The sequence below is a fragment of the Poecile atricapillus genome, chromosome 29, assembly GCF_030490865.1.
Source record: "Poecile atricapillus isolate bPoeAtr1 chromosome 29, bPoeAtr1.hap1, whole genome shotgun sequence".
Lineage (NCBI taxonomy): Eukaryota > Metazoa > Chordata > Aves > Passeriformes > Paridae > Poecile > Poecile atricapillus.
Window position 1 is genome coordinate 5,150,558 of NC_081277.1, and position 25,699 is coordinate 5,176,256.

General features: G+C 60.6%; 3 protein-coding genes across 6 annotated transcripts; 1 reads left to right on the forward strand and 2 right to left on the reverse strand.

The window, feature by feature from the left end:
- The first annotated feature begins 531 nt into the window (after positions 1-531).
- On the forward strand, positions 532-7,758 carry AEBP1 (AE binding protein 1). Of its 2 annotated transcripts, XM_058859264.1 has the most exons (21): positions 532-811; positions 936-1,370; positions 1,626-1,697; positions 2,196-2,267; positions 2,386-2,472; positions 3,065-3,154; positions 3,256-3,345; positions 3,754-3,822; positions 3,901-3,975; positions 4,058-4,167; positions 4,243-4,382; positions 4,471-4,555; positions 4,632-4,776; positions 4,861-4,949; positions 5,277-5,400; positions 5,480-5,676; positions 5,925-6,104; positions 6,182-6,521; positions 6,611-6,750; positions 6,823-6,922; positions 7,003-7,758. In XM_058859264.1, the coding sequence occupies exons 1-21, from the start codon at positions 574-576 to the stop codon at positions 7,551-7,553; spliced, it is 3,429 nt and encodes a 1,142-aa protein (XP_058715247.1). In that variant the 5' UTR covers positions 532-573; the 3' UTR covers positions 7,554-7,758. The 2 variants fall into 2 exon arrangements, with proteins under 2 accessions (XP_058715247.1, XP_058715248.1); XM_058859265.1 differs by lacking the exon at positions 3,065-3,154.
- Positions 7,759-7,992: 234 nt separating this feature from the next.
- On the reverse strand, positions 7,993-14,188 carry POLD2 (DNA polymerase delta 2, accessory subunit). Of its 2 annotated transcripts, XM_058859283.1 has the most exons (11): positions 14,078-14,188; positions 13,250-13,499; positions 10,661-10,782; positions 9,893-10,016; positions 9,701-9,815; positions 9,337-9,535; positions 9,144-9,224; positions 8,678-8,835; positions 8,446-8,573; positions 8,270-8,371; positions 8,014-8,171 (listed from the first exon to the last, which is right to left on the reverse strand). In XM_058859283.1, the coding sequence occupies exons 2-11, from the start codon at positions 13,479-13,481 to the stop codon at positions 8,014-8,016; spliced, it is 1,419 nt and encodes a 472-aa protein (XP_058715266.1). In that variant the 5' UTR covers positions 13,482-13,499; positions 14,078-14,188. The 2 variants fall into 2 exon arrangements, with proteins under 2 accessions (XP_058715268.1, XP_058715266.1); XM_058859285.1 differs by lacking the exon at positions 14,078-14,188 and having other exon boundaries at positions 7,993-8,171; positions 8,446-8,599; positions 13,250-13,904.
- Positions 14,189-18,288: 4,100 nt separating this feature from the next.
- Positions 18,289-24,376, reverse strand: GCK (glucokinase). 2 transcript variants are annotated; one of them, XM_058859286.1, is made up of 10 exons: positions 24,296-24,376; positions 21,979-22,141; positions 21,704-21,858; positions 21,368-21,487; positions 21,182-21,277; positions 20,748-20,847; positions 19,832-20,015; positions 19,456-19,611; positions 18,629-18,862; positions 18,289-18,536 (listed from the first exon to the last, which is right to left on the reverse strand). In XM_058859286.1, the coding sequence occupies exons 1-10, from the start codon at positions 24,338-24,340 to the stop codon at positions 18,392-18,394; spliced, it is 1,398 nt and encodes a 465-aa protein (XP_058715269.1). In that variant the 5' UTR covers positions 24,341-24,376; the 3' UTR covers positions 18,289-18,391. The 2 variants fall into 2 exon arrangements, with proteins under 2 accessions (XP_058715269.1, XP_058715270.1); XM_058859287.1 differs by lacking the exons at positions 20,748-20,847; positions 21,182-21,277; positions 21,368-21,487; ... (1 more) ...; positions 21,979-22,141; positions 24,296-24,376 and having other exon boundaries at positions 19,842-19,974.
- Positions 24,377-25,699: the final 1,323 nt, after the last annotated feature.

Consider the following 25,699-nt stretch of genomic DNA (forward strand, 5'->3'; position numbering starts at 1 on the left):
CCGCAGTGTCACGGACGCAGTGGGTGTGTGCCCGGTCCCCGTGCAAGCGCAGGGCCGGTGTGTGAAGCTCTGTGCCGGCGTGTGCCGCACCCGCGGGGGTACGGGGGTACAGGGGTACAGGGGGACGGGGCTACGGGGTACAGGCGTGTGCCGTGACCCGGGAGCGCGGTGTCGGTGCCACAGCTGCGGGCGCAGTCACAGTGGGGCTGGCGTGGTGACACAGGGCCGGTGCCAGTGTCGCGCCGATCCCCACGCTGGGCAAGCGCTGATGCAGCACCAGCCCCTGCAACCCAGGCCCCGCACGGCGCCAGTGTGGGCTCAGTACCAGTCCCGGTGCCAGTCCCGGTGCCGGGCAGCGCCAGCCCCGCGCGGTGTCAGTGCGGGGTCCCGGCAGTCCCGGCCCAGCGACAGTGACGGTGTCGGTGCCCGTCCCGTTCAGTGGCAGCCCGGTCCCGTTAAGCGCCAGTACCAGCTCGGTGCCGAGCGGATCCCGCCCCCGGCCGCAGCACCGCCCCCCGCCCGCCCGCCCGGGGCTCCCGGGGCTCTCGGGGAGCGGGGCCGGTGCGGAGCGCGATGGTCCCGGCGGGGCCGCCCCGCTCCTGCCTCCTGCTGACGGCCGCGCTGCTGCCGCTGCTGCCGGTACCGGCACCGGGGGCAGCCCCGGGTCCCCCCGCGCTCACCGACGCCGAGATCGAGGAGTTTCTGCGGGGCTTCCTTGAACCCGGGGACGGCGGGGACCGGGACGGCGACCGGGACGGGGACGGTGCTGAGCTGGGCTTCGGCGCCGACCTCAGCATCGGCACCGGCACCGGTGAGTGTTCGGCACCGGGATCCCACGGGGAATGGGAGGGGTGGGATGGGGGAGACCCCCCAGCCCGGCCCCACCACGCTCTCCCTGCCTCGGCGTGGCTGCCCCTCCGCTTCTGTCCCCTCAGGCTCTCCGGGGTCGCTGGTGGAGCCTGAGAAACCCAGGAAGGGGAAAAAGGAAAAAAACCCCAAGAAGCCCAAGGAGAGACCCCGAGGCCCCAAGAAGGATAAGGACAAGGTCAGGGACAAAGACCGGGGCAAGAACAAACCCCCCAAGAAGTCGAAGGAGAAGCCACCAAAAGGTTCTGAAAACCCACCAAAAGGCTCTGAAAAACCTCCAAAAGCCTCTGAAAAAACCCCAAAAGGCTCCAAGAAGCCCAAGGAGAAGCCACCCAAGGCCACCAAGCCCTCTGGCAAGAAGCCACCAGTGCCACCAAGCCCCTCCCCTGAACGCCTCAGTACCCTACAGCCCTCACAGGGCAAAGAGGATGAAAAGACACACAGGTTCCTGGAGCCTTTGCACAACAAAGAGGAGGAGGAGGAGGAGGATGGAGGTGTCCGAGGTGAGTTTTAGGGACACTCATTTTGCCATTAGTGGGGTTGTGATGGGAGGCCTCAGCACAGCAGAGCATCACCCCACATTGTTCTCAGCTGCCCTGGCAGCACCCTACAGCTGGCTGGGCTTTGTCTCCTTGCGTTTCTCCTCTGTCTCCCCACTTTCTTTCCCATGGGATTTTCTTCCCACTGTGGGGCTGGGGGTGGCCAGGACAGGGGCCTTGGGAGGCCACAGCAGTCCCTTGCTCTGTCTCTGTCCCCAGGAGAGCGAGAAGAGTCACTGAATGAGCGCTGGGGGCTGAGCCGGGAGGACTGGAACCCTCAGCCACAGCCAGGTGAGTGCCTTTTCCCAAGGGTCACCACCCTATGCTATGAGGATGCTCCTCTGCAGGCCAGGGCCACCCCTCTGCACCCTGGGACTGTTTTCTTGTGTTTTGGGACCACCTCCCTGTCTCCAAATGTCACCTTCCTGCACCCCAATGCCATGTCCAGCTCCCCAGGGCTGTGTCCCTGCAACACAGGCTACCTCCTTGTTCCCAAATGCCACCTTCCTGCACCCCTGTGTCACCTTCTTGTGTCCCAGCACCATCTCCCTGCATCTCAGTGCCATCACCTTGCACACCAGGGCCACCTCCTTCCTCCCTGGTGTCACTTCCCTGCACTCCACTGCACTCTGGGCTAATTCCCTGCTCCCAGGTGTCACTTCCTATATGCCCCAGGGCCATCACACTTACCTCAGGGCCTCCTTCCTATTCTCAAGTGCCTCCCTGTTGTCCCCTGCCTGCACCTCAGTGGCAACCTGTGCCCCTTTTCTGTGTGTCCCTTCTCTGCAGAGGTCCCTGAGGAGCCAGAACCCCCGACTCTGGACTACAACGAGCAGTTGGAGCGGGAGGACTACGAGGACTGTACGGTGCTGGGCTGTAGGCGGGGGGCCACCGGGGCCCCTGGCCTGCAGGGAGGGATGGAGGGCATGCCTCCCCCTGCCTCTCACCACAAAGCTAGTGCCACCCTCTGTGTCCCCAGTCGAGTACATCCGGCGGCAGCAGAAGCCCCCCAAGCCCCCAGGCAGGAGGAGACCTGACCGGGTCTGGCCCCAGCCCAAGGAGACACGTACGTGGGAGGATGGGGACATGGGGGGCTGGCACCGCTCAGGGTGAGGTAGGGGGACAGTCCCCAGCCTTGGGAATCCGGGGAAGCAGCATTTTGGGGCAGCCTGAAGCTGGGGTGAACATGGGGACAGCATAAGGGGTGCGTAGACCCTGTAGGGGCTGGGGTGAACATGGGGACAGCATAAGGGGTGCGTAGACCCTGTAGGGGTGTGAAGATCTCTTGGTGGCACAGAGGTCCTCTGGGGATATAGAGGGGTCCTGTAGGGACACAGAGAGCCCTGCAGGGACATGGGGACCCTGTGGGGGCATGGAGAACCCTGTAGCAAAATGGAGTTCCCATTGGAGCATGGAGGACTCTTGCAGGAACACGAAAGGTGTGGGGATCTCTTGGGGACATGGGCATCCCAGTGGGATACAGAGGAGTCCGGTGGGGACGTGGGGACCTCGTGGTACATGGGAACCCAAAAGGGAAAGTGGGTTCCAGAGGGGCATGCTGACCCCATAGGGAACAGAGGGCACCCTGTAGGGACATGGGGACCCTCATTGCCTCCCCATCCTCAGCACAATCCCTTTCCTCCCCCTCCTCCAAGCAGAGCCAGAGCCCCCCCCGCAGCCCCCCCTGCCTGGCCCGGTGACTGAAGGGGACTATGGCGAGGGCTTTGAGCCACCTGACTACGATGATTGTGAGTGATGACCCAGGAAGGATGAGGCACCCCAGCACCCCAATAATCCCTGCCCTTCCCATCTCCAGAAGGTTGTCCCAGCCCCACTCTGTGCCCTACAGGGACCTACGGGCTGCCCCCGCCGACGAAGACCCACGAACACCTGGACAAAGAGGACAGGATGGAGACGGACAAGGAGAAAATCAGACCCTGTGAGAAGGGGTGGAGAAGGCTGGGCAGGGTGGGCAGGGCCCAGCGGGAGTGGGGGTGCACGTTTCCGTGGTGGGCATGTGTGTCCCAGGGTCGATGGCAAAGCCACAGGGAGGATGGCATGTCCCTGGGCTGTGTTCCATTCCCATGGTGGGTGTCAAAACCCCACGGTGGGTGGCACATCACCAGGGTGGGTGTCATGTCTTCAGGGATGGTGGCACATCCCTGGAGTGAGAGGCATGTCTCTGGGGTGAGTGACATGTCTGCCTGGCAAGTGTCACATCCCCTGGGAGGTGGCATGTTCCCAGGGTGGCTGTCATGCCCCTAGCTCAGTGGCATGTTCTTGGGGTGGGTGGCATGTTCCTGGTACTGGTGTCATGTCCCTGGGGTGGGTATCACCTCACCAACAGTGAAGCCCAAGAAAGAGGAGGAGGAGGAGGAGGAGCGCTGGGTGGAGGAGAAGGGCCAGGACCGCAAAGGTGGGTGCCAGTCCCCATTCCTGTACCCTCACACCTGTCTCTGTCCCTGCCCCCTCACTGTGCCTTTTCCTTTCCCAGGAAAACCCAAAAAATCAGGAGGAAAGAAGGGGGATCCAGATGAGGAGGAATGGACCCCTCCAGCAGAGAAGAAAAGTGAGCATCCCCATTCCTGGGGTGACAGGGACACCATGCTGGGGGTGGAAGCCCATCACCCCCTACCCCTTGCTGTCTCCAGGGTGTCCCCCAATCGGGCTGGAGTCCCACCGCATCGAGGATGACCAGATCCTGGCCTCCTCCATGCTGCGTCATGGGCTGGGTGCCCAGCGTGGCCGCCTCAACATGCAGGTGAGGGTCACCCCCAGCACCCACCCCACGGGTCATGGTGACACCTCCACCCACATGTCACTCACTGCTCCCCAGGCAGGCACCAACGAGGATGATTTCTTTGATGGGGCATGGTGTGCTGAGGATGACAGCCGGGCACACTGGCTCGAGGTGGACACCCGCCGCATCACCATGTTCACCGGTGTCGTCACCCAGGGTCGCGACTCTCAGATCCAGTATGGGGATATGGGGGTGGAGCTGGGGATGTGGGGTAGGGGAGCAGCATGGGGACCCCTGTCTCAACCTGTCCCTGTCCTCCCACAGTGATGACTTTGTCACCAGCTTCTATGTGGGCTTCAGCAACGACAGCCAACACTGGGTGATGTACAGCAATGGCTACGAGGAGATGGTGGGGACCTGTTCTGGGCGGGTGACGTGGGAACAATGGGGGGACCCTCTTGGGTACATCTCTCCCTCCTTGGCAGATGTTTTACGGCAACGTGGACAAGGACACGCCAGTGCTGAGCGAGTTCCCTGAGCCAGTGGTGGCCCGGTACATCCGCATCTACCCCCAGCGCTGGAATGGGAGCCTCTGCCTGCGCCTTGAGGTCCTGGGGTGCCCCCTCTCTGGTAACAGTCACCCCAAAGCACCCTGAGGGGCACGGGGGGTGGGATCACTGCAGCAATTCCCTGCTGCTGTGTCCTTGTCCTCAGCTGTCAGCAGCTACTACACCCAGCAGAATGAGGTGACCTCTACGGACAACCTGGACTTCCGACACCACTCCTACAAGGACATGAGGCAGGTGAGCCCTGCTGGGGGGGCAGATCTGGTGGGGGGTGGGATACTCTGTAGGGGATGGAGTACTCTGAACAAATCCATTGAATGGGATCCTCTGTGGGGTTGGAACACCCATGGTTGTGGGATCATCTGTGGGATGGGATCCTCCATGAGGAGTGGACACCCCTGTGGCGGTGGGCACATCTTTGGGGCATGGCATTCTCTGTGGTTGTGGGCACTTTCGTGGTGGTGGACATCTTCATGGGGTGGGATCCTCCATAGGTGTGGCATGCCCTGCAGGGTGTGGGCTCATCCCCCCCAAGCACTGCACCCATCTCTCCCCACCCTGCAGCTGATGAAGGTGGTGAATGAGGAGTGTCCCACCATCACCCGCATCTACAACATAGGCAAGAGCTCACGGGGGCTGAAGATCTACGCCATGGAGGTCTCCGACAACCCGGGCGAGCATGAGACGGGTGAGGGAGGTGTGAGGGACTGGTGGCCCCCAGCCATGGTCCCAGGTGTTTGCTGACCCTCCTTGGCCCCTGCTTGCAGGTGAGCCCGAGTTCCGGTACACGGCGGGGCTGCACGGGAATGAGGCACTGGGCCGGGAGCTGCTGCTGCTGCTGATGCAGTTCCTGTGCAAGGAGTACCAGGATGGGAATCCCCGCGTGCGGGGCCTGGTCACCGACACCCGCATCCACCTCGTCCCGTCCCTCAACCCTGACGGCTACGAGCTGGCCCATGAGGCGGTGAGGGGGCAGCGGGGCGGGATGGGCCATGAGGCAGTGGGGTGGGATGTGGGGTGCTGGGATGGGCTGTGGGGCAGTAGGATGCAGGCCCCCCCTTACAGCTCACTACTGCCCTGGGCTGGCCACAGGCTCCAAGCTGGGCACCTGAGATGTGTCAGTGAAGGGGATGGGACCTGGAGCAGTGGGATGGGACATGGGTGGTGGGATGCAGGCGCCCTAGACTCAGTAGCATCCTGGGCTGCCCACAGGGCTCTGAACTGGGCAACTGGGCACTGGGCCATTGGACAGAGGAAGGCTTTGACCTCTTTGAGAACTTCCCTGACCTGGCCTCAGCACTGTGGGCAGCTGAAGAGAGGCGGCTGGTGCCCCACCAGTTCCCCAACCATCACATCCCTATCCCGGAGCACTACCTGTCCGAGGATGCGGCGGTGAGTGTGGCGCAGGGCAGAGGGATGGGGAGAGGGTGGCAGGGGATGACACCTCATTGCCTGCACCTGCCTCACAGGTGGCAGTGGAGACACGGGCTGTCATAGCATGGATGGACAAGAACCCCTTTGTACTGGGAGCCAACCTGCAGGGTGGGGAGAAGCTGGTGTCCTTCCCCTTCGACACGGCCCGGCCCAGCCCCCCGACACCAGCAGCTGCCCCTCGTCCACTGGACTATGAGGATGAGCGCCCTGAGCTGCAGGAGACACCCGACCATGCTGTGTTCCGCTGGCTTGCCATCTCCTATGCCTCGGCACACCTCACCATGACCGAGACCTTCCGTGGAGGCTGCCATGCACAGGATGTAACCGATGCCATGGGCATCGTGCAGGGTGCCAAGTGGCACCCCCGGGCTGGCAGTAAGTTGGGGCCAGTGGTGTGGCTGTCCCATAACCTGGCCACTGGCAAGTGAGCAAGTGGCTGGGTGGACATGTCTCTGCTCTTGCAGGTATGAACGACTTCAGCTACCTGCACACCAACTGCCTGGAGCTCTCCATTTACCTGGGCTGTGACAAGTTTCCCCACGAGACTGAGCTGCAGCAGGAATGGGAGAACAACAAGGAGTCTCTGCTCACCTTCATGGAGCAGGTGTGTGCTGGGACATGGCCCAGCTGCCTCACCTGTCCCACACAGTTCCGCTCATCCCTTTTCCTCACCCAGATCCACCGGGGAATCAAGGGTGTAGTGACAGACCAGCAGGGAGAGCCCATTGCCAATGCCACCATTGTGGTGGGTGGCATCAACCACAACGTAAGGACAGGTAGGTACTGTGAGGTGCTGGCAGGGTACTGGCAGCACCATGCCACCCCCACCCCACCCTGCTGCCCCCTGTATCCGCAGCCAGCGGCGGGGACTACTGGCGCATCCTGAACCCGGGCGAGTACCGCGTGTCAGCACGGGCCGAGGGTTACAACCCCAGCGTCAAGACTTGCCACGTCCTCTACGACATCGGGGCCACCCAGTGCAACTTTGTCCTGTCCCGCTCCAACTGGAAGCGTATCCGGGAGATCATGGCCATGAACGGGAACCGGCCAATCCGCCGTGTGGTGCCCGGCCGGCCCATGACGCCCCGTGAGCGCCTGCGCCTACAGATGCGGCTGCGGCACCGCATGCGGCTGCGGGAGCAGATGCGGCTGCGGCGCCTCAATGCCACCATGGCCAGCAGCAGCCCCACAGCCCCACCGTCCACCACGGCCCTGCCCTTCCCCTTCAGCAGCACAGCCTACACACCCTGGAGCCAGGAGCCACCCACTGCTGGCACCTGGGAGATGGACACTGAGACAGAGGTGGTCACCGAGCTGGTGACAGAGACGGAGGGCTGGGAGTTGCACACGGGGACGGCACAGCCCCTCACCACAGCCGAAACCTACACCGTGAACTTTGGGGACTAGGAACACTTGACCCCTCACACTGCTTCAAGCCACGGTCGGATGCTTCGGCATCCGCTTCCAACATCTTCCATGAGCCCAGGCAGCTGTTCCAGGTGGGCTCCAGCCCCTCACCTTGCTGCTTCCAAGGATCGTGGACAGCGTTGCCAACAGCTGGGTGCTGTCAGGGACGTGCTACCCCATCCCTCAGAGCTGGGCAGTGCCAGCCCACTGTCCATGTCCCAGTGGGATGGCAGGGTTGGTACTGCTCTCCTGGGCAGGGCCCATGGAGGCAGGCACAGCCTTTCTCCCCTCCATATAGTTTTTGTTACACAAATAAATCAAGTTATATTGGTATGAACATCTTGTCCCTCCAGTGCTTCCCCACCCAGCTCTGTCACCCTCCCAGAGGACAGACAGAGGCAGTGGGTTGCCAGGACCCCTTGAGGGGTGAGGGCTTGTGGAGTCTGTGCCCTCCCTATGGTCAGTGTCCAACTTCCATGTCCCCATCCTCACCGTCAGCTCCAAAGGTGGAGAAGGTGATGGGCTGGCAGGTGAGGTTGCGCAGGTTGATGAGGCAGGCAGTCTGCGTGGCACTGAAGTCTGGCACTGTCACCAGCAGCACCCGCTGCCCCTCCTTCCCTGCAAACACAAGTGCGTGTCAGGCAGAGGAGTCCCCCAGCAGCCCCCAGTGTGGGTTTCCAGCCCCCACAATGATCTGGGTGTGCTGTGAGACCCACCTTGGAGCAGTTTGGACTGGAAGTGGGGTGCATTGCCGCAGAAGTAGACGTGAGGGCACTCGGTGAGGATAAATGGGTCAGATTTGTAGAACGGGTAACAGCCTGGGGAAGATGGGAATTAGGGGGGAGCCCCTGGCAAAGCCCCCCATTCAACAACCTCCCAGCCCTCACCATACCGAGGGTGTCTGGGGCCGTGGGGCTGATGTGTCCTGCCAGCAGTGTCCACTCCAGGATCTCCAGGTAGTCATCCATGCTGCTGTATTTGAAGATATCACTGATGTTTTGTCCTGATGTCCCCAAAAACCTACATTATGGGGGAAAGAAGGAGAGCTTTATATGCTGGGCATGCTGGGACATGTCCCATGGTCCCACGCCACTGACAGTCACCAGAGCACCAGGTTTGTTTACCTGACACCATCCAGGTTGGCCTGGTAGGGGTTGGTGACGAGGTGCAGAGTGGCGTAGGCACCGGCCAGGGGCAGCATGCAGCGGTGCAGGGGCTGCTGCGGCAGCGTGTAGTTGGTGGGGTCAAACTCGCCGGGCATCACGTCCACAGGCACGGAGCTCTGTGGGTAGAACAGGGACCAACTGGGTGGCCAAAGTGCCCTCCAAGGGGGCTCAGAGCAAAGCGCTGGTGTCACTGCTGCTCCTTTTCCTCAGGACACTGCACTTGGCTTCACCAAGGAGGCCAGATCCCAGGAGAAGGATCTGGAGCTGGGCTGTAATCTACCTCCCCATATTGGGTGCTCAAAGGGAAATTGGGTGCTGGGCAAGGGAGTTTTGCCACCCTGCACTCTGGACTGCTACCCCACGTCAGGAACTAGACTCCCTCCCCCAAAGGAACCTGATTCCCTGGCCAACCCTGAGCACTCACACAGAGCTGCAGCAGGATCTCATCCAGCATCTTCACAGCCTCCACACTTGCAGCCTGGGTCTTCTTGGTCAAGTACTTGGCCTAGGTGAGTGGGAAGACAGTGAGGGACAACCCTGCACCCCCTCTTCCCCCTCTCCACACCCTCCCAGTGCCCCAGGAGCACCACGAGGCTGCAGCTCCCTCCTTGCTGTACCTTGTTGATGGTGTCTCGGCTCTGTGTGTTCTGGCTCAGCAGATTCCCAGCCAGAATGACACGGGTGATGTGAGCAGCACAGCTCTGCTCGCCCTCTGCACCCAGTTGCCCCGTCACCACATCCACCAGTAGCTGAGTGCTCAGCAGGGCCTCCCCACTCACACTGCCCAGCCCCAGTCCTGAGGCCAGCAGCACAAACCTGGATGGATGGAGAGGCTCAGGCAGTGTGCCATGCTCCCAAACTTAATAGCTTCAGAGAGCTGGGGCAGGGGGCCCAGACCCCCTGCCAGTCCTCTTGGGACAAGGGGCTCAGGGACACAGCAGGGACACGCTGCCAGCCCCAGTCCTGCTGCTGCTGACTCACCGGTCAGAGCTGGGCCCGTTCCAGGGCAGTGGTGGCGGCAAGTCGGTGAAGCAGTGATCCTCCACCAGGAATCTGCCGTCGTCCTGCTCAGAGCCATACACAGCCAAGATGGTCCCTATGGCAGAGCAGGTGGTCACCCCTGGCCAGCACCTGCAGGGTGGGTGCCACCACAGAGCCACCACTGTCCCTTACCTGTCACCAGCCTCTGCACATCAATGGCTCCTTCCAGCTTGATCCGCTGAAGCTCATCCTCCAGGATCAGCTCATCAGAGGGCTGGATGTACTTGGGCAGGGGTGGCTGAGGCACCAGGTTGTGCTGCAAGAGCACAGGGACAGCTCTGACAGCCTCAGCAAGGACCAGCAGGCCCCAAGGACCTTTCCCAACCCCAGACCCCCATCACCAGTACAGCCAACAACCCAGCTGGGGGCCCCGGCAGCTGGAACCCCCCGTATGGGCCAGTTTCACTGAGCACTGGAAAAGCATCACTGAGCAAGTGGTGGCAAGCGGGGGGGGAGGGACAGATGGAAAAAGGGTGGGTTTAGATTGGATATGGGGAAGGAATACCCTGTGATGGTGGTGAGGCCCTGGCACAGGTTGCCCAGAGAAGCTGTGGCTGCCTCTGGATCCCTGAAAGTGTTCAAGGCCAGGCTGGATGGGGCTTGGAGCAACCTGGACTACTGGAAGGTATCCCAGCCCATGGATGAGTTTCAAGGTTTCTTCCAACCCAACCCATTCCATGTTTCCATGATTTCATAAGGAACACACACACACACACACATGCTGGCACCAAGGTGGCATCTAGGGACAGGCTGGGCACAGGCCATCCTGCTCAAATCCTTGCCACTGCCCTGGCTACAATAAGCACAGGGAAGCCATGGAAACCCAGATGAGCTCTGACGTGTGGTGGCACAACCCCCCAGACTGTGCAGAGGAGGAGGAGGAGGTGGTGAGCCCATTACCTCCTCGCTGATCTCCTGCAGGATGGAGGGCTGGAGCTCCATGGCCTTGAAGAGCGTCCCCACCACGCAGCACTTCTCTCCTGCCTGCAGCTCTGAGAGCTTCCGCAGTGCAATGTCATTCCCTGTGGAGAGACATGGGTCAGTGGCCTCGGGGTGGTGGCAGGCACAGTGCAGGGCTGGTGGGAGCAGCTGAAGGGCCCCAGTGTTGAGGCCAGCAAGAGGCGCTGGGGAATGGTGGGAAGCCTCCTGCTTTTCCTTGAGGCACAGTGCCGAACAGACATGTGTGGGCCAGATGGGGCCGAGGAGCATTCCAGAGCCTGCAAGCCTTCAGGCATTTCCTTTGTGCTGGGGGGAAAGCTGGGTCATGATGTGTGTTTAGCTCCCAGTAACAGCTCTGCCCAGGAAGGGTCCAGGATGCAATGTTCCTGCCCTTGGGCATGGGGGGCTGCACTTCACCCAGGGGATGGCCCAAACATCCTACTCAGAGCTGACAGATCACTCAACACCTCCAAACCTGACCTCTGCCAGGGCCAGATCCTCTGCCCCAGATCCCTGTGGAATTCAGGATCCCCATTACATTCAGAGAAGATCCTGACATGCTGACAGGTCCCTGGGCTTTAGGCAAGGATCCACAGGGGATCCAGGCTGGGAGAACCTCAGGAGCTGAAAGAAGCATCACAGCCCCAGCTGCATCCATTTTGTAGCTGAGACGCAAAAGTCTCCCTCACCACAAGGTGAGCCAAAAACTTCTTACCCCACAACCCTGGGGACCCAGAGGTGCTCCAGCCCCATTCAGTGTGCATCTTCCCATCCCAAATGTGGCTGTGAAATTGTCATTCCCCATTCAAACCAGCCTGTTAAGTCCATCCTAAGCCTCAGATGCCAGAGAAGAGGAAGGAACCTGGTTCCTGGTCTCCTCTCCCAAAACAACACTGCCTGCGCCAGCTCCTCGTCCTTTCTGGGTGACATTTCTCCTCCCAAAAATCTCACTTTGCTCATCATGTGCTGCTGAACACGACTCTTGTCTCAAGGAGAGCACCCCACTGCCATCCCTGGCATCCCACACTGGAAACATGGATTCCCGAGCTCAGGAATGCAAACACTATGAGTCAGAACAAAAACAATCCTGTTGAAGTTTCTTATTTTTGGCTCAAACTCCCCAAAATGTGTGTTCGGGGGGGAGGGGGCTGTGCTCTCCAGATTTTTGCCTGCAGGCGCTTCCTGCTGGGAGACAAACCCCTAAATCTGGTCCCATCCCAGGACTCCAGGAGGTGGAGCTTTACAAACCACTGGGTCCTGTCACACTTGGCAAAGTTCAGGGTGGACAACCACAGAATGACATCTGCCGTGGGACCAGCACTGGCTTTGCTTCCACACAGCCCACGGGGCTGGGAAGAGCACCAGAGCAGGCGTCCAGCCCAAAAGCTTCCACTGAAGGGGTTTTTGCCCATAGAAGGGCAAAGCCAATGGAAATTCAATTGCTGGCTGTGCCCAGGCTGGGGGGGCAGAGCCTCAGCAGCACCAGCATTGCTTCATGCTGCGGATGGAAACTCTGAGTGTCCCACCCACAGAACCACAACCCCCCTGGCCAGGAAACAACCCCCCCAGCACCTCTCACACCCCTGCACCCTCCTGTACCCCACTTCTTTCTACTACCCTTCCTTCCCTAGCCCCACCCTGACAAACCTAACACTCAACTCCTGCTCCCAAAAGTGTGTGGGGCGATGTGACAATTGTGTTCTCCCTGCCCACACCCCCCCTTCTACCTGTGATGGGGAATGCAGCTTGTCCCAAGGTCAGAGCTCCAGGTGGGAGCTGCAGCAGGATTACCACATAATGCAGCTGCAAATGCATTATCCCACCATTGCTGTGCATCCCAGAGCTGGGGGGCTAAGCTGCTTCAGCTGGGCTGTGCTGCACATCTCGTCAAGGGTGTAAAATGTCACTGGAGACTGGCAGAACTGGCTACACTGGAGCTGCTCAGGTTGCAGGAAGGCTGTGGGTGGATCCCAGCCTGGCAGGGATGGACTGCCCCCCAACAAGGATGGATCTTGACCGCAGGGATGCCTGCAGGGTACATTACATCCAGCCTGAGAACGAGAACACTAACTCACTTCTGGACCCCAGATATATATCTGGTCAAACATGGATATAAAATCTAAAGGCAGCGCCACAGATGTTTGTTGCCAAGGCCACCACTAACCTATGTTCCCAAGTGCCACATCCACACAACTGTTATTTCCCCACAGGGATGGGGACTCTAGCACTGCCCTGGGCAGTCTGTGCCCTTTCCATGAAGGAATTTTCCCAATATCCAATCTGAACCTCTCCTGGTGCAACTTGAGGTCGTGTCCTCTTGTCCTATCCATTGCTTCCCAGGAGCAGAGCCTGACCCCCTGCTGGCTGCACCCTCCTGCCAGGAAATTGTGGAGAGCAAGAAGGTCCCCTCTAAACCTCCTTCTCTCCAGCCTGAGCCCCCCCCAGCCCATTCCCCAGCTTTGTCCCTACCTCTGGACACACTCCAGCCCCTCAGTGAGTGTTTTTCCTGGGGCAGGGCTCTGACAAACAGAGGGTTCCCCCCGGGCTCACCCCATCGGCTCCGTGCACGCTGCTCCAGGCCCGGCCGCATCCCGGCGAGGCGCACGGCGTAGATGTGGGCGTACTGCCGGGAGAAGCTGCGCTCGCCCAGCTGGAAGGGCTGTGAGCAGTCTGAATAGCCTGACACAGGCACCCGGGGGAAGGTGGGGGGCTCGGCCGAGGGGGGGGCCAGCAGCCCCTGCGCCGTGGGGGCTGCCTGCTCTGAAAACATGGTGCAGGACATGGGGGTCTAACGAAGGGTCTGGAAAATAAATTGGTGAATTAAGGACCCTAGCTCCCACCTGGCCATCACCGTCACCCCAAGACACAACAGTCCCCCTGAAAATCTTCCCCACCCCCAAAATACAAACCATGTCCAGGTCTGACCCTCCTTCTGCACACTGCATCCCCTCAGCCCCCGTTCCTCCCTTTCTCCTTGAAACCCAGGGCATCCCCAAACTCAGCCTGGTGACTGCACCAGACCAACCTCTCCTAAAACCCCCTCCCACAGAATAGGACACCTGAAGTCCCCACAAAATACACCTTGGACACTGGATCCTCCCAGGACCCCCCCCTCTCCCAAATGGACTCAGGACCCGCTGAGCGCCCTGACATCCCCAGGCACCAGTGCCTCCCTCTGGCACAATCCTCCTCCCCGCGGCACTGGGCCCCCACACACCTCCCTGGCACCGGGAGCCCCCCGAGGCACAACAGCCCCCCCAACCCCAGCCCCCTGCAGGACATCACAGGGTCCCCCCAGCCCCCTCAACCGGGATCTCCCCCGCTCCCAAACGGGGACAAGCCCTCGGCCGCCGCTCGGGGTTCCCGCAGGTCTCGTACGGCGTGAGGGGTCAGAGGTCGAGGGTCGCCGCTGACACCGGCACCCGCCATGAGGGTGGGGCTGAGGCGGGAAAAGGCGCGAACGCTGCAAAGCCGGAAGTTGTGTCCGCGCGGCGGAAGTGACGTCCGGGTCACCACGGCAACCGCTGTGGAGCGGGGCGGTGCGAGAGTCCCGCACGGGGGACATGGACGGGAATGTCCCCTCCATGGCGAGATGTCGGGATCGACCCGGGAGCCACGCCGAACCCATGAGATGAAGGGGAGACCGTGACCAAACCCTGGGGGACATCATGACCGACCCCAGAGAGGACACCAGGACTCACCCCGGGGGGACACTAAGCCCAAGCCCTTGGACTCCCCAGAGCCCTGAGGGGTCCAAAGAGGACCCCGGGATAGACCTCACCCATCTCGGGATGGACCCTCCGGAGCCCTCGGGCCAGTGGCCAGTCTGGCCACTCCCTCCCTGCCCCACACTTTGGGGGACTTACGGGCAGCTTCCCTGAGGGGACGAGGCTGAGGAGGTTGGGGGCTGCTGAGCTCCTCCATATCCGCCCCGAGGCCCTCGGTGTCCCCTTCCTGCGGGGGTGGAGGTGTGAGGCAGGAAGGGCTCTGGGGAGCAGCCGCCTTCTGTTTTAAGGAGTTTTGGGGTTTTGGTCCCCCACCCCCACAGCCCGCGGCCTCGCTATAAAAGGTGTCAGGGCAGTCACCCCCTGTCAGTCACCTGCTGTCACCGGCTCAGTGGGCTCACCATGGCTGCCACCTTCTTCCTGCTGCTGCTGCTGCTGCTGGGAGGTAATGGGGACCCTCCTGCCTCCCAGGGGCGATGGTCACCCCGAGGTGGAGGAGAGAGGAGACACATGGGGACAGTGGGGGTGGCAGCCTGGATGATTGAGCTTGGGGGGCTGGGGTCTGTGTGGGGACCTGTGTGTGACAGGGATGGGGTCTGTGTAGTGACAGGCACTGAAGGATGTGAGAAGGAGGACAAGGGGACAGGCAGGAGGGATGGTGAGGGCTTGGGAGTTGCTGGGATGGTGTCTTACGTGAACAAGCGCCTGGGGGTGGCACGGATGGGGTCTGTCTGAGGACCCAGGGAGGATGGGCATGGTATCCATGTTGGGACCGGCACCTAGGGATGTGTGGGGACAGGGTCTGCACTGCTAGGAAAGATGGGAACAGAAGGATGTGAGGGCAGGAGGGATGGTGGGGATGGGGCTGAATACCTGGGACTGGTGGTTTAGGGGTCTGGGCACCTCCACGGCCCCTATGATGGGCAGCCAACCTGCAGCCATGCTCACCGTCCTGTCCCCATGCAGCAACACAGGGCACACCTCCCCTGCCCTGCCAGGGTGACCCAATGTCCAGGTGCTGGGACCTGGCCATGGTCACACGCTGTGGCTGGGAGCAGCTGTGCCAGCACCTCTGGGACAGCCTGGTGAGTGCCCCACCCCCAAGTACTGCCAGGGCCACCCAGGAGTCCAGGCAGCCCTGAAGGTCTTTTGTGTCCCTACAGGGGAATGTGGCTGAAGGGGACAGCATGACTGATGGGGATGGTGTGACGCAGGGCAGGGGGATTAAGTGTAGCCTGTGCACCAAGGCCCTGAAGAAGATAAAGACGCTAGCAGGTGACGACCCCGACCAGGTGAGGGGAGATGAGGGGCTGGGGGGCTGGGCCAGGAGCCCACTCCCTGTGGCCCCTAACCTGCAGTGGCTTTGGCAGGAGGCAGTGGCAGCAGCACTGCAGAAGGGCTGCCGGGTGCTGGGCCGGGCCATGGGCAGGCTGTGCCAGCGGCTGGTGAACAAGTACAAGGACCAGATCACTGAGGGGCTGCAGAACGGGGACATGCCCCGGGATATCTGCGCTGCCATGGGCATCTGCCGGTCCTGAGCACGGTCAGTGCCCACCTGTATCCTGATACTGCATCCCATGGCCTGATCCTGCACTCTGCATCCTGTGTCTTGCATCCCACATCCTGCATCCTGATCCCATACCCCATGTGCCATATCCTGTGTCCTGCACCCCATATCCCAACCTACATCCCGCATCCTGCACCATGCCCTGCACCCTGCATTGCAGTCCCACACCCCCTGTCCTGCAGTGTGTCCTGCACCCTACGACCTGGTCCTGAACCCACATCCTGCACCCATATCCTGATGCTGCAACAAATGTCCTGCACTCCTGCATGTCGCAGTCCTGCAGTGTGTCCTGAACCCTGCATGCTGATCCCATGTCCCCCCTCTGCGTCCCACACTTTGCACCCCACATCCTGCACCCCACACCTGCCGGAGGGGTGGGAGTGTGCTTGGGGTTTCTGAACCTTCCCTGCTGCAGCCTTGTAGGGTGGGGGTGAACCAGGTCACCCCAAAGTGCATTGTGGAGCAGGAGGAAGGCTAGAGAAGCTGCTTCTGCTGACCCCGACTCACCCCCTGCTCTTTCCTTTCTCCACAGGCACAGCCCCAAGTGCCCCCCAAACCCTGATGCTCCTCCAGTCCCTGATGCCCCCGCAGCCCAGCCATCTCTCTCCACCACAATAAAGTCCCTCCTCTGGCTCCACGGGTCTTGTTTGTCTGCCCTGGGGGGGGACACGGTGACAAGGGTGTATGGCACCAGGCACTAGCAGGGGGCAGTCTGGCCCTGGCTTGCCCCCAGCAGGGCCAAGGTGACACCAAAGATGCCAGCACTAGTGTGGGGATGTGTCCCATGTGGGCTGGAGTGAGCGGTTCCCTCCTCACACCTGGGTGGTCCTGGCCGTCACTGTCCCCTCACCATGCACCAGCATGTGTCCCCATGCCTGGCACTGCATCTGTCCCTGCACTTGGCACTGACACTTGTCACCCACTTGTCACCAGCACTGCCGTGGGCTTGGGATCATTCTCAGTGTCCCCAACACATGGCATTGGCACTGTCCCAGCTGAGCACAGGGAATCCCTTCTTCAGTCCCAGCCAGTCAGAGCACAGGGAATCCCACACCCCTTTTTCTTTATTTCCAGCCGATCTGAGTGCAGGGAATCTCTCCTGTTTGCCCCTGGCCAATTGGAACAGAGGGACTGCAGGTCTCTGAGGGCTGCCATCAATTAGAACTCAAGGATATTTTTCTGATGCAAGCCAATCAGAACAGACAGAATCCTGCTGGCTGAGGGCTGCAGCCAAGCAGAACAGAGGGATCCCCTTCCCCTCCTGCAGTGAGCTGTGGGGATCCCACTGCCACCCATGGATCTGGGGCTTCAGGAGCAGCACCACGGGGTGGCTTTGTCCCTTCAGGTGACACAGACACCTGTGTCCCAAGCCCCTTAATGTGCACTCCCTGCGCTTTGTGAGGACACCAAGACCCTACAGCAGTCCCAGCCTCCCAGGTTGGGCCAACATCCTGTGGTGATCCTGTCCACTCAGCTGGTCCAGGATGCCCAAGAGTTACCCCAGCACCCTGAGATGTCCCTAGATGCTCAGTGCCCCCATGTCCCAGGGTGACCCTAGACCGCTGCAGTGGCCCCAAATATCACAGATATAACCCTGGACCACCAGGATGGCCCATATCATGGGGCAGCCCCACACCCCCAGGGTTGACCCCACCCTGAGTGGGCCCCAGACCCTGGGGTGCCCCAAACCTCCAAAGGGACCCCAACACCCTGTGGTGTCCCAGGAGGACCCCTCCACCCTGGGGTGCTTCCAGAGCCCTCAGGGAACCACAATATGCTCCAGTATTGCCAGATCCTTAGAGAAATCCCAAACACCCTGGGGTGTCCATGACCCACAGAGGGACCCCAATACTCTGGTCCAGATCCTCTGGTGAACTTAAATCTCTGGGATGCCCCAGACCTTTCAGGGAACATGTGTGAGGACATGGCTGGAGGGGCATGTGTACCCCCAGTATACCCACCTCCATCTGGTCTATTTCTAGTGCACTCTGGTCAGTCTCTGCACCTCAGGGATCACTGGTGGGGAGCTCCTCTACCCTGACATCCCACTCAAAGTACCCCCCAAAAAGCCCCTTATCTCTAGGCCACCCCCCTTGGGGGAACTTTCCCCCAACAAAGGTTCTGGGATGCGCTGGAGCCCACCTTGCTGCAGCTGGGTGAGGATGGGGGGGAGGATGAGGGCATGGGAAGCTCCTTGGCTGCCCCATACCCATTTGGGTACGTCTCTCTACCAGCATGGGGAGAGAGGCACAAGGAGGACTGGCCCAAGGGGCCCCAGAGAAGTCCACACACACCCCATTTATTGGGGGGCCGGAGCTGCCTCCTTCCCGCATCCATGTCTGCTCCCACAGCGCTCCGAGCAGGACCACCAGCCCCTGCCGTCCCCCCTCTGAGTCCAGCTCACTGCCCCATCATGCAGGCCATCTTGCAGGCCACGGCTGAGATGAGAGCGGCCCCGCGCCCGCTGCCTTCCTCTGACTGGATGAACGTGATGTCACAGCCAGGCGTCAGCTGCCGCACTGTGGCATGGAAGTGGTCCTTGAAGCTGGGGAGTAGGAACACAGGGTCACAAATGGGGTCAAGGCTTTGGGGATGAAGGGAGAGGATAGAAATGTCATTGGGTCTGGGGATCCCCACCTGGGATGGAGCTTGTAGACGGAACCATCAACACCAACAGTGATCTTGAGGGTGTCCTGGCTGCGGCTCTCCCGCATGCGGTTGATGACGCCGGCCAGCCCGGCCGAACACATCTGGGCAGCCCGTGTGGACACGCTCTCACACACCCGGCGCACGATCTCACAGTCTGTCCGAGATGGCAGCAGCTCAAAGGCTGACAAGATGTTGTAGATCTGCTTGCGGTCATCAGAATCACTGGGGTAGGGAGAGAAGAGGGGGTCAGCAAAGGCTGAAGGGTGGGGACCCTGGGTGAGACAGCTGGAGAGGGATGGGGGAGTGATGGGATTGGGAATCCTCACATGGGACAGTTGTATGGGGTCACAGGATGGGGAACCCCAACTGGGTCAGTCAGAGCAGGTTGGTGTGGGATGATGGGATGGGGGACCCCAACAGGGGGCTACTGTAGAGGGCTGATGTGGGGTGATGGGACAGAGGGACCCCAATTTGGGACAGAGAAGGCAGGTACGGAATGATGGGATCATGATGTCTCATCATGATGGGTCCATGACATGGGACACTGGTTTGCGTGGCAGGATGCAGGGACTCCAAGATGGACAGTCACAGTAGGCTGGTGTGGAGTAACAGGATAAAGGACCCCAAAATGAGGCAGTCAAAGCAGACTGGTATGGGATGATGGAATAGGGGGATCCCAATGTGGGACAGCCCAGTGCAGAGCGGGAGCACAAACTCCTCAGTATGCCTGGAGCAGTGTGGAGTGAGAGCACAGACCCCCCAGTGCGATGCAGCCCGGCAGGCTGGTTTGGGGGTGCCACACCCCAACCTCATACCTCTCAATCTGGGACATGAAGCGGGTCTCAAAAGTCCCACGAGTCTTGAGCTTCTCAGAGGCCTCCCCATTGAAAAGAAGGTTCTCATCCACCAGCTTCAACAGCACCAGCCGCACGATTTCCCCCATGTACTTCCCTCCAATGATCTTCTCGTACCTGGTGGGGGGGACATAGGCGAGGGGGCGGCATCAGAGCTGGGATTTGAGGGGCCACTTCCCACAGCACCCCCTCTTTCCTTCCCCCCCCTCCTTGCTGGATGTGTTCCCGCACATGGGCATGGCCCAGGGTGAAGGATGCCTGTGCTGGGGGCTGAGCCCAGCGTGGCGCAGGGGATGGGAGGGATGCCCAGAGGAACTGGATCTCTCCTATTCCTTACAGTTGCTGACCGGGGTTAAGTGAGGTCTCGTCCACCACGCGGTCGTACTCCAGGAGGAACTCGTCCAGCTCCCCAGAGGCACCAAAGGCTCCCCACTCCGTGTTCACACACATCCGCCCCTCGTCGCCCTCCACCAGCTCCACGTTGTGCATCTCCTCCATGTAGCAGGCATTACAGCCCGTCCCTGGGCAGTGGGGAGGGAGGGGCAGCAGTCACACCCCCCCGCCACAGCCCTCCCATCCCAACTGGTCCTGAACCAGGATTCAGTTACTGAAATCATGACTGAAGGCTGTGCTTGGAGTTGCACATCCTTGTCCTGCAGTGATGGGGATGGACATCCCTCCTGCTCCCCACTGCCACAGTGTCCCCACAGCCCTGGCTGGCCACTTGTCCCCATGGCAGGCTCCAGGGGGCTCTGGGCACTGTGCCAGCCCCAAGAAACTGATAAACATCCCAACATGTGTTTACCCAGGTGAGGGGACACAGAGCCCAGATGGCATGTTGGCACGTGGCTGATGGCACTAAAGATAGTGAGGGGCTGGGGGAGGTGGGGGGCTGCTCTCCGCGGGGATTGGGGGATGGAGCCAGCAGGCTTCAAACTCATTCCCACCACCTTCTGAGGGTCCCTATGATGAGGTGCCAGAGCCACCTACAGCCTGAGGGCAGGGCAGTCCTGGGGGGACCTGCCCTATTATAGTGACCACCCTTTTTCTACTCCCAAAGTGCCCCAACCACTCTGTTGGGGCCAGACGATGCCATTTGATGTCCCAACCACCAGACACCTCAGCAGAGTGCCACTGCCACCCCCGTGTCCTTGGTGTGTCTCCCCAAAAGGACAGGGGAGGCAGCAGGGGAGCAGGGCCATGGGACAATTCCCTGTCCCCAGCCACATGTCCCTGTAGAAGGGGCATCTTACCCACAATCATCCCAACCTCGCACCGGTGATCTTCATAGTAGCAGGAGATCATTGTGGCCACTGTGTCATTCACCATTGCCACCACATCCATCTCGAAGTCCTGGGGACAGGGACCATTGTGGGCTTATGGGGGGTCAGGCTGTCCCACAACAGGCAGGTTTGGAGTGGATGGTCCCCAAAGGTGAGGACCTGGGCATGTGTCATGCAACGTGTGCGCACACACATGGAACAGCCCTGCCCAGAGACACACTTGGCTCCAGCAGCCCCATTATGGGGACAACTATGCTCCAGTGATCCCTTCCTGGGGACACACCAGGCTCCAGTGGCCCTGTTGCAGGCACAGCCAGGCTTCAGTAAGCCCATCACAGGGACAGCCGGGAGTGCTGGGGTCTCCGCGCCACGGCGGTTCCAGCACAGCCATCTGATCCTCTCACCCCTCGCCGTTTGATGGCGTCCCTCAGCAGCCCCACCACGTTGTTCCCTTCCGCGCCGGAGGCTTTGAAGCCCTTGGTCCAGTTCAGGAGGATGCCCTGGAATGGGGTTCAGACAGAAATGGGTCTGTCGTTGTAGGTGAGGCTTGGGAACCCCTAAGCCCTCATGCTGCCTGGCCACCCCCTCACCTTGTCGATGTCCTCGTGCCTCACAGGGAAAGAGAAGGTGAAGCCCAGGGGCAGCTTTTTGTGCTTCATCTGGTGCTTGTCCAGGAAATCAGAGATGCACTCGGAGATGTAGTCAAAAAGCTGGAAGACAGGGGGTCCAGCCTTTCCCAAGGGATGTCCCCACCCTCCCATTGCTCTTGGACAGATGCTGTCCCCCACCATGGGCTCCCCAGGCCTGGCCACCCCCCAGCTTCTGCTGGCTGGATGGATGGGGGTGTCCCCTCCGGTGTTCCCACTGAAACATACACAATGAAAGGGGCTGGGGCAGGATGGGATGCCCCGTGTGCTACAACTGACCATCTCAGCCGTCCCGGTCATGGCATCCTCTGGGATGGAATACATCTGGTGCTTCGTCTTCACCTTCCACTGCCCCTCCTCCCCCTCGCCCACCTTCACCAGCATCACGCGGAAATTGGTGCCACCCAGGTCCAGTGACAGGAAATCTCCCACCTCTGCAAAGCCAGGGAGAGGGGGAGAAGGTGATGGGCTCTTGGTAGGCTCAGCCTTCCACATGGAGCTTGATGGGGTCAGAGAAAGGGGTGACACACAAGGGACAGGGAGTGACACCGTACCAGAGCCCTCAGGGGTGGAACGGACATAGGTGGGCAGCATTTTGACAGAGGCTTCCTCATGTGTCTCCAGTTTGAGCCCTCGGTCCATCTCCTTCTGCATCCGGTACATCACCTTCTTCAGGTCCTCCTCCTTCAGATGGAACTCCGACAGGATCTGCTCCACCTGCACACCACACAGCATCAGCCAGGGACTAGGGATACTGGATGCAAGGGGCCTGAACTGCAAGAAATATCCAAGTTTCCCTTCTGCCAGCCCTGGTTTTCCCCATCAGCACATGGACACTCTGAAATGACTTATCCTGTTTTTGTCCTCCCACTAAACAGAGGCACCAGGGAATCTATAGGACCATCATAAGGCACCAAGTCCCCTTCTGGTGCTGCCTGCAGGATGCCACAGTCAGCTCTGGGGTCCCTTAGGAGCGGGGTTGGCACTGGGGTTCTGCCATCCCTGTCACCCAGCTGAAGTTTTTGGATGGCTGTGTAGAAGCCAGCATCACTCCAATGGTGACCTGGGACATCCCATCCTGATGAATCCCAGGGTCATTCCCATGAAGGAGTGCTTCTGGTCATGCCATTAAGGAGCACAAGGATATCCTTTTATGGTGAGATTCTTTTATGAAGGGATTATTTTATTATGAATATGCTGGTGTATCTTCCTTATTTCCCAGGAGCATCCCTCTCCCTATATCCCACTGGGAATCGTGGGTACCATTTTTCACCCATCAGATGTGGGGCTAATATGGGGCAGAGGGCAAGCAGGTGGGAATATTCTTGGGGATTGCTGCCTTGTCTCGCTGCCAGGGAAAGCCACAGGGCCCACTCCAGGGAAGCACCTGGCAAGCAGGATCTGTGTTTATCCTTTCCGTAGCAACCCCAGGCTTGGCGCAGCCTCCATTAGCCGGCAGGGCTGGGGCCAGGTGCCTCGGCTGTCAGATGGAGCTGGAGCCAGCACTCCTCTGCCAGCTGCAGTCGGCAGCATTAGGGCTCATTAGTCACCGGGCTCCAGGTAGGCTCCAATGCTCTTGCCAGCACACTGATGTTTGCCTCGAGGCTGCTGCTGTTTCCTGACAGGTTTTGGGGTAGGGGGCTCAGTAAAGCTTTTGGGGTGTGGTTTGGAGCATCCCAACACTGAGGGCACCCCTTGCCATGGCTCAGTCCAGCTACCTTCCATCCTGGCACACCACCTGGCCCCCAGTGCCATGCTGAAGCACAGAGCCCCCTGGCATGGGGCTGGGCACCTACAACAGCATTGTGGTGAGGTTTGCCCTGATCCAGAGGATGTTTGGCCCAGAATGATAGGAAAAATCCTGCCAGAAAAAGCATGGAGCTGGATTTGATCATCTCTCCTGGGTTGTTGGCTGAAGGCATTCAGTGTTAATCCATCCCACGGCGCCGCTTGGCATGGGAGCACCAGATCTGCCACAGCCGGAGAATCCCCGTCCCAAGGCTGGCACCGAATTTTATTTCTCCAATGTTTTTTCCATCTCAGCACCACATGTCCCTACTCATCTCTTCACTTGCCTTCAAAACAATGGGTTTGGCCCTTCCCTGGCAGGATTTGGGTCTTCCCACATGACGTTATCTGGCTCTCAGCTTCTCATGGAAATGGTATACTCCAGTGCATCCCACAAATGGGATGGAGCTGGGAACCATATGGCTGCTGGCTGCAGTGGCCAGTGACACCCATCTCTGCTGGTCCCGCATGTGCCGCGTCCCCTCAGTGTCCCCTCGGTGTCCCAGCTGGCAGCAGGGAATGTCTCCACTGTCCTCGCCTATGACCCCATGAGCTCAATCCATCTGGGAGAGGATGCTTCCCACAAACAACTGTTTTTTGACTGGGGATGAGCCATGTGCCATCCTGCTGGGTGCCTCAGTGACAGTGATAACAGCCAGCTGAAGGAGGTGACAGGCCCCGTCTCATCCTGGGGCTGCAGCTGTGTAGCTGCAAGATGCCCAGGGCGATGTTTGGATGGTGGGAGTATCCCAGCCCAGCAGAATGTCCCACAAATGCTCCAGCTCCATCATGAGACCTCAGTGCTGACCTCAGTAGGGCCTGTGCTGTGCTGGGGTGTGACCTCAGGGATGGGGACCTCCCTGGGGCATGCTGGGCTGCCCCCACGCTCTTCAGGAGCTGGTGTCCTCCCCACCAGCCATCCTCTGGGCTACCTCTGCTGCAGCCTTGGGAGATGCTGGGAGCACCTGGCTACTCGCTCCAGGGAAGGCTGGAATACTGGTGAGGATCCACACTCTTCCTCACATCCACTGGGCACCCCCTGGCCCCCCCAGCCCCCCAGCATTGCCTTGGCAGCAGTCTCACCTTCTCCTTCCTGCTGCTCTCCATCCTGGCTCGGTGATCCAGCATGGGGGCAGATGGTGGGGTGGGGTGGGCTGCGGGCCAAGCCGTGCCCCCCTCAGCCCCTGTGTCCCCACCGTGGTGCCTGGCCTGGGGGAGCCCCCTGCCCTGTCCTGGAGGTTGTCCAGAAGGCACCAGGCTGCTCCGTCCCTTGCTCCGTTCCTCGCTCCACACGCGGATGCTCCACTTTTGCTGCGCTGCGTTATCTCATCTGTTACCCCAGTCCAGCACCCAGTGAGGGAGTCCCGATTCCTCCAGGCCTCAAGCGGAGGGGCAGGGTGTGGGGCCCGGGGCCCTGGTGAGATCAGCCCTGTCGCCCCACATCCTTTGCTCCGGAGGGGTTCTGCTCACAGTCTCCTGCTTGCTTCCTTAATGTGTCAATAAACTCCCGGGCCGGTGCTGGTGCAGGGGTCCTAGCCCAGCGCGGTGGGTTCTGGCAGCCTGTGGAGACCCCCCTGGCGTGTTGGCGAGGCTTGGCCAGGACCCTCCCCGCAGGGGCCGCTGGCCCCGTCACGCCAAGCACCACGCCCCGGGTCACCCGTGTCCCCGTTGTCATACCAACGGCTCGATGGTGGTGGCAAGCACTCCACCGGCCGGCTTGGCAACCAGCGTGCTCCCATGGAGACTGCGGACACAGCACGGCCTACAGACACCCGCAGAGGGGCGAGGGCGATGGGGAAGGGCTCCGAGCCCCCAGGGTGGGAAAGGATCCAGTGGTGCTGGGGTTGACCAGCAACGGACTGGGGACGGGTGCTGGATTTGAGGATGGGGATGTGGCAACCCCCATTACCCCTGGAGCCACGTCATCCACCCAGTGTTATGGAAACAGGGGAATGTGAAGGTCCAAATGGGATGAGGAGTACCTTTGGTCACGGGTAGATCCCAAAACCTCCTGGTGTTGGTCTCTGGCAGCATCTCCTCAGACACAGAGCTGAGGAAGATCCCTAGGAAGCCTGGATGGGTGTCAGGGGTGACAGCCCCTGGGGGACTGCGGGGGCTCAGAGGAGGGCAGAGGGTCTGTGGGTGGCAGAGCAGACCCTAGCGGATACAGGGTCACCGTGTCACAGAACCTCACCTGCCCCCTGCGCAGGGGGCACCTGCGGGCACAGCAAGGCTCTGGCAGCCCTGCCCCTGCTGCCTGCCCAAAGAGGGGTCCCCACAGCTCAGAGGGGTCCGAAACCCTCGGATGGTTCACCCACCATGTCGTGAGAACATCCCCACCACGGCGGGGTCCCCACCCAGGGGCAGAACCACCTCATGGAAGAGTTCCCACTCCCCAGGGCGCACCCCAGCACCCAGGGGAGGCTGTTCCCCCCTTGGGACCCCTTCTCAGAGAGGTCACCATACCACAGGGCGAGGCCCCCCACA

Bases quoted from the DNA above. Each gene is read 5' to 3' on its own strand.
- POLD2 (XM_058859283.1), bottom strand. From the start codon at position 13,481: ATGTCCTGCACCATGTTTTCAGAGCAGGCAGCCCCCACGGCGCAGGGG. The intron at 9,816-9,892 runs GTAAGGGACAGT...GCTCTGCCATAG, and splicing joins TGTGCAGAGGCTGGTGACAG to GGACCATCTTGGCTGTGTAT. The intron at 8,172-8,269 runs GTGGGTCTCACA...TTGTGTTTGCAG, and splicing joins CCAGTCCAAACTGCTCCAAG to GGAAGGAGGGGCAGCGGGTG.
- GCK (XM_058859286.1), bottom strand. From the start codon at position 24,340: ATGCTGGATCACCGAGCCAGGATGGAGAGCAGCAGGAAGGAGAAG. The intron at 19,612-19,831 runs GTAAGGAATAGG...CCCCCCCACCAG, and splicing joins CTTAACCCCGGTCAGCAACT to GTACGAGAAGATCATTGGAG. The intron at 18,863-19,455 runs GTATGAGGTTGG...TCCCTACCCCAG, and splicing joins TTCATGTCCCAGATTGAGAG to TGATTCTGATGACCGCAAGC.
- AEBP1 (XM_058859264.1), top strand. From the start codon at position 574: ATGGTCCCGGCGGGGCCGCCCCGCTCCTGCCTCCTGCTGACGGCCGCG. The intron at 3,346-3,753 runs GTGAGAAGGGGT...CCTCACCAACAG, and splicing joins CAAGGAGAAAATCAGACCCT to TGAAGCCCAAGAAAGAGGAG. The intron at 3,823-3,900 runs GTGGGTGCCAGT...TTCCTTTCCCAG, and splicing joins GAAGGGCCAGGACCGCAAAG to GAAAACCCAAAAAATCAGGA.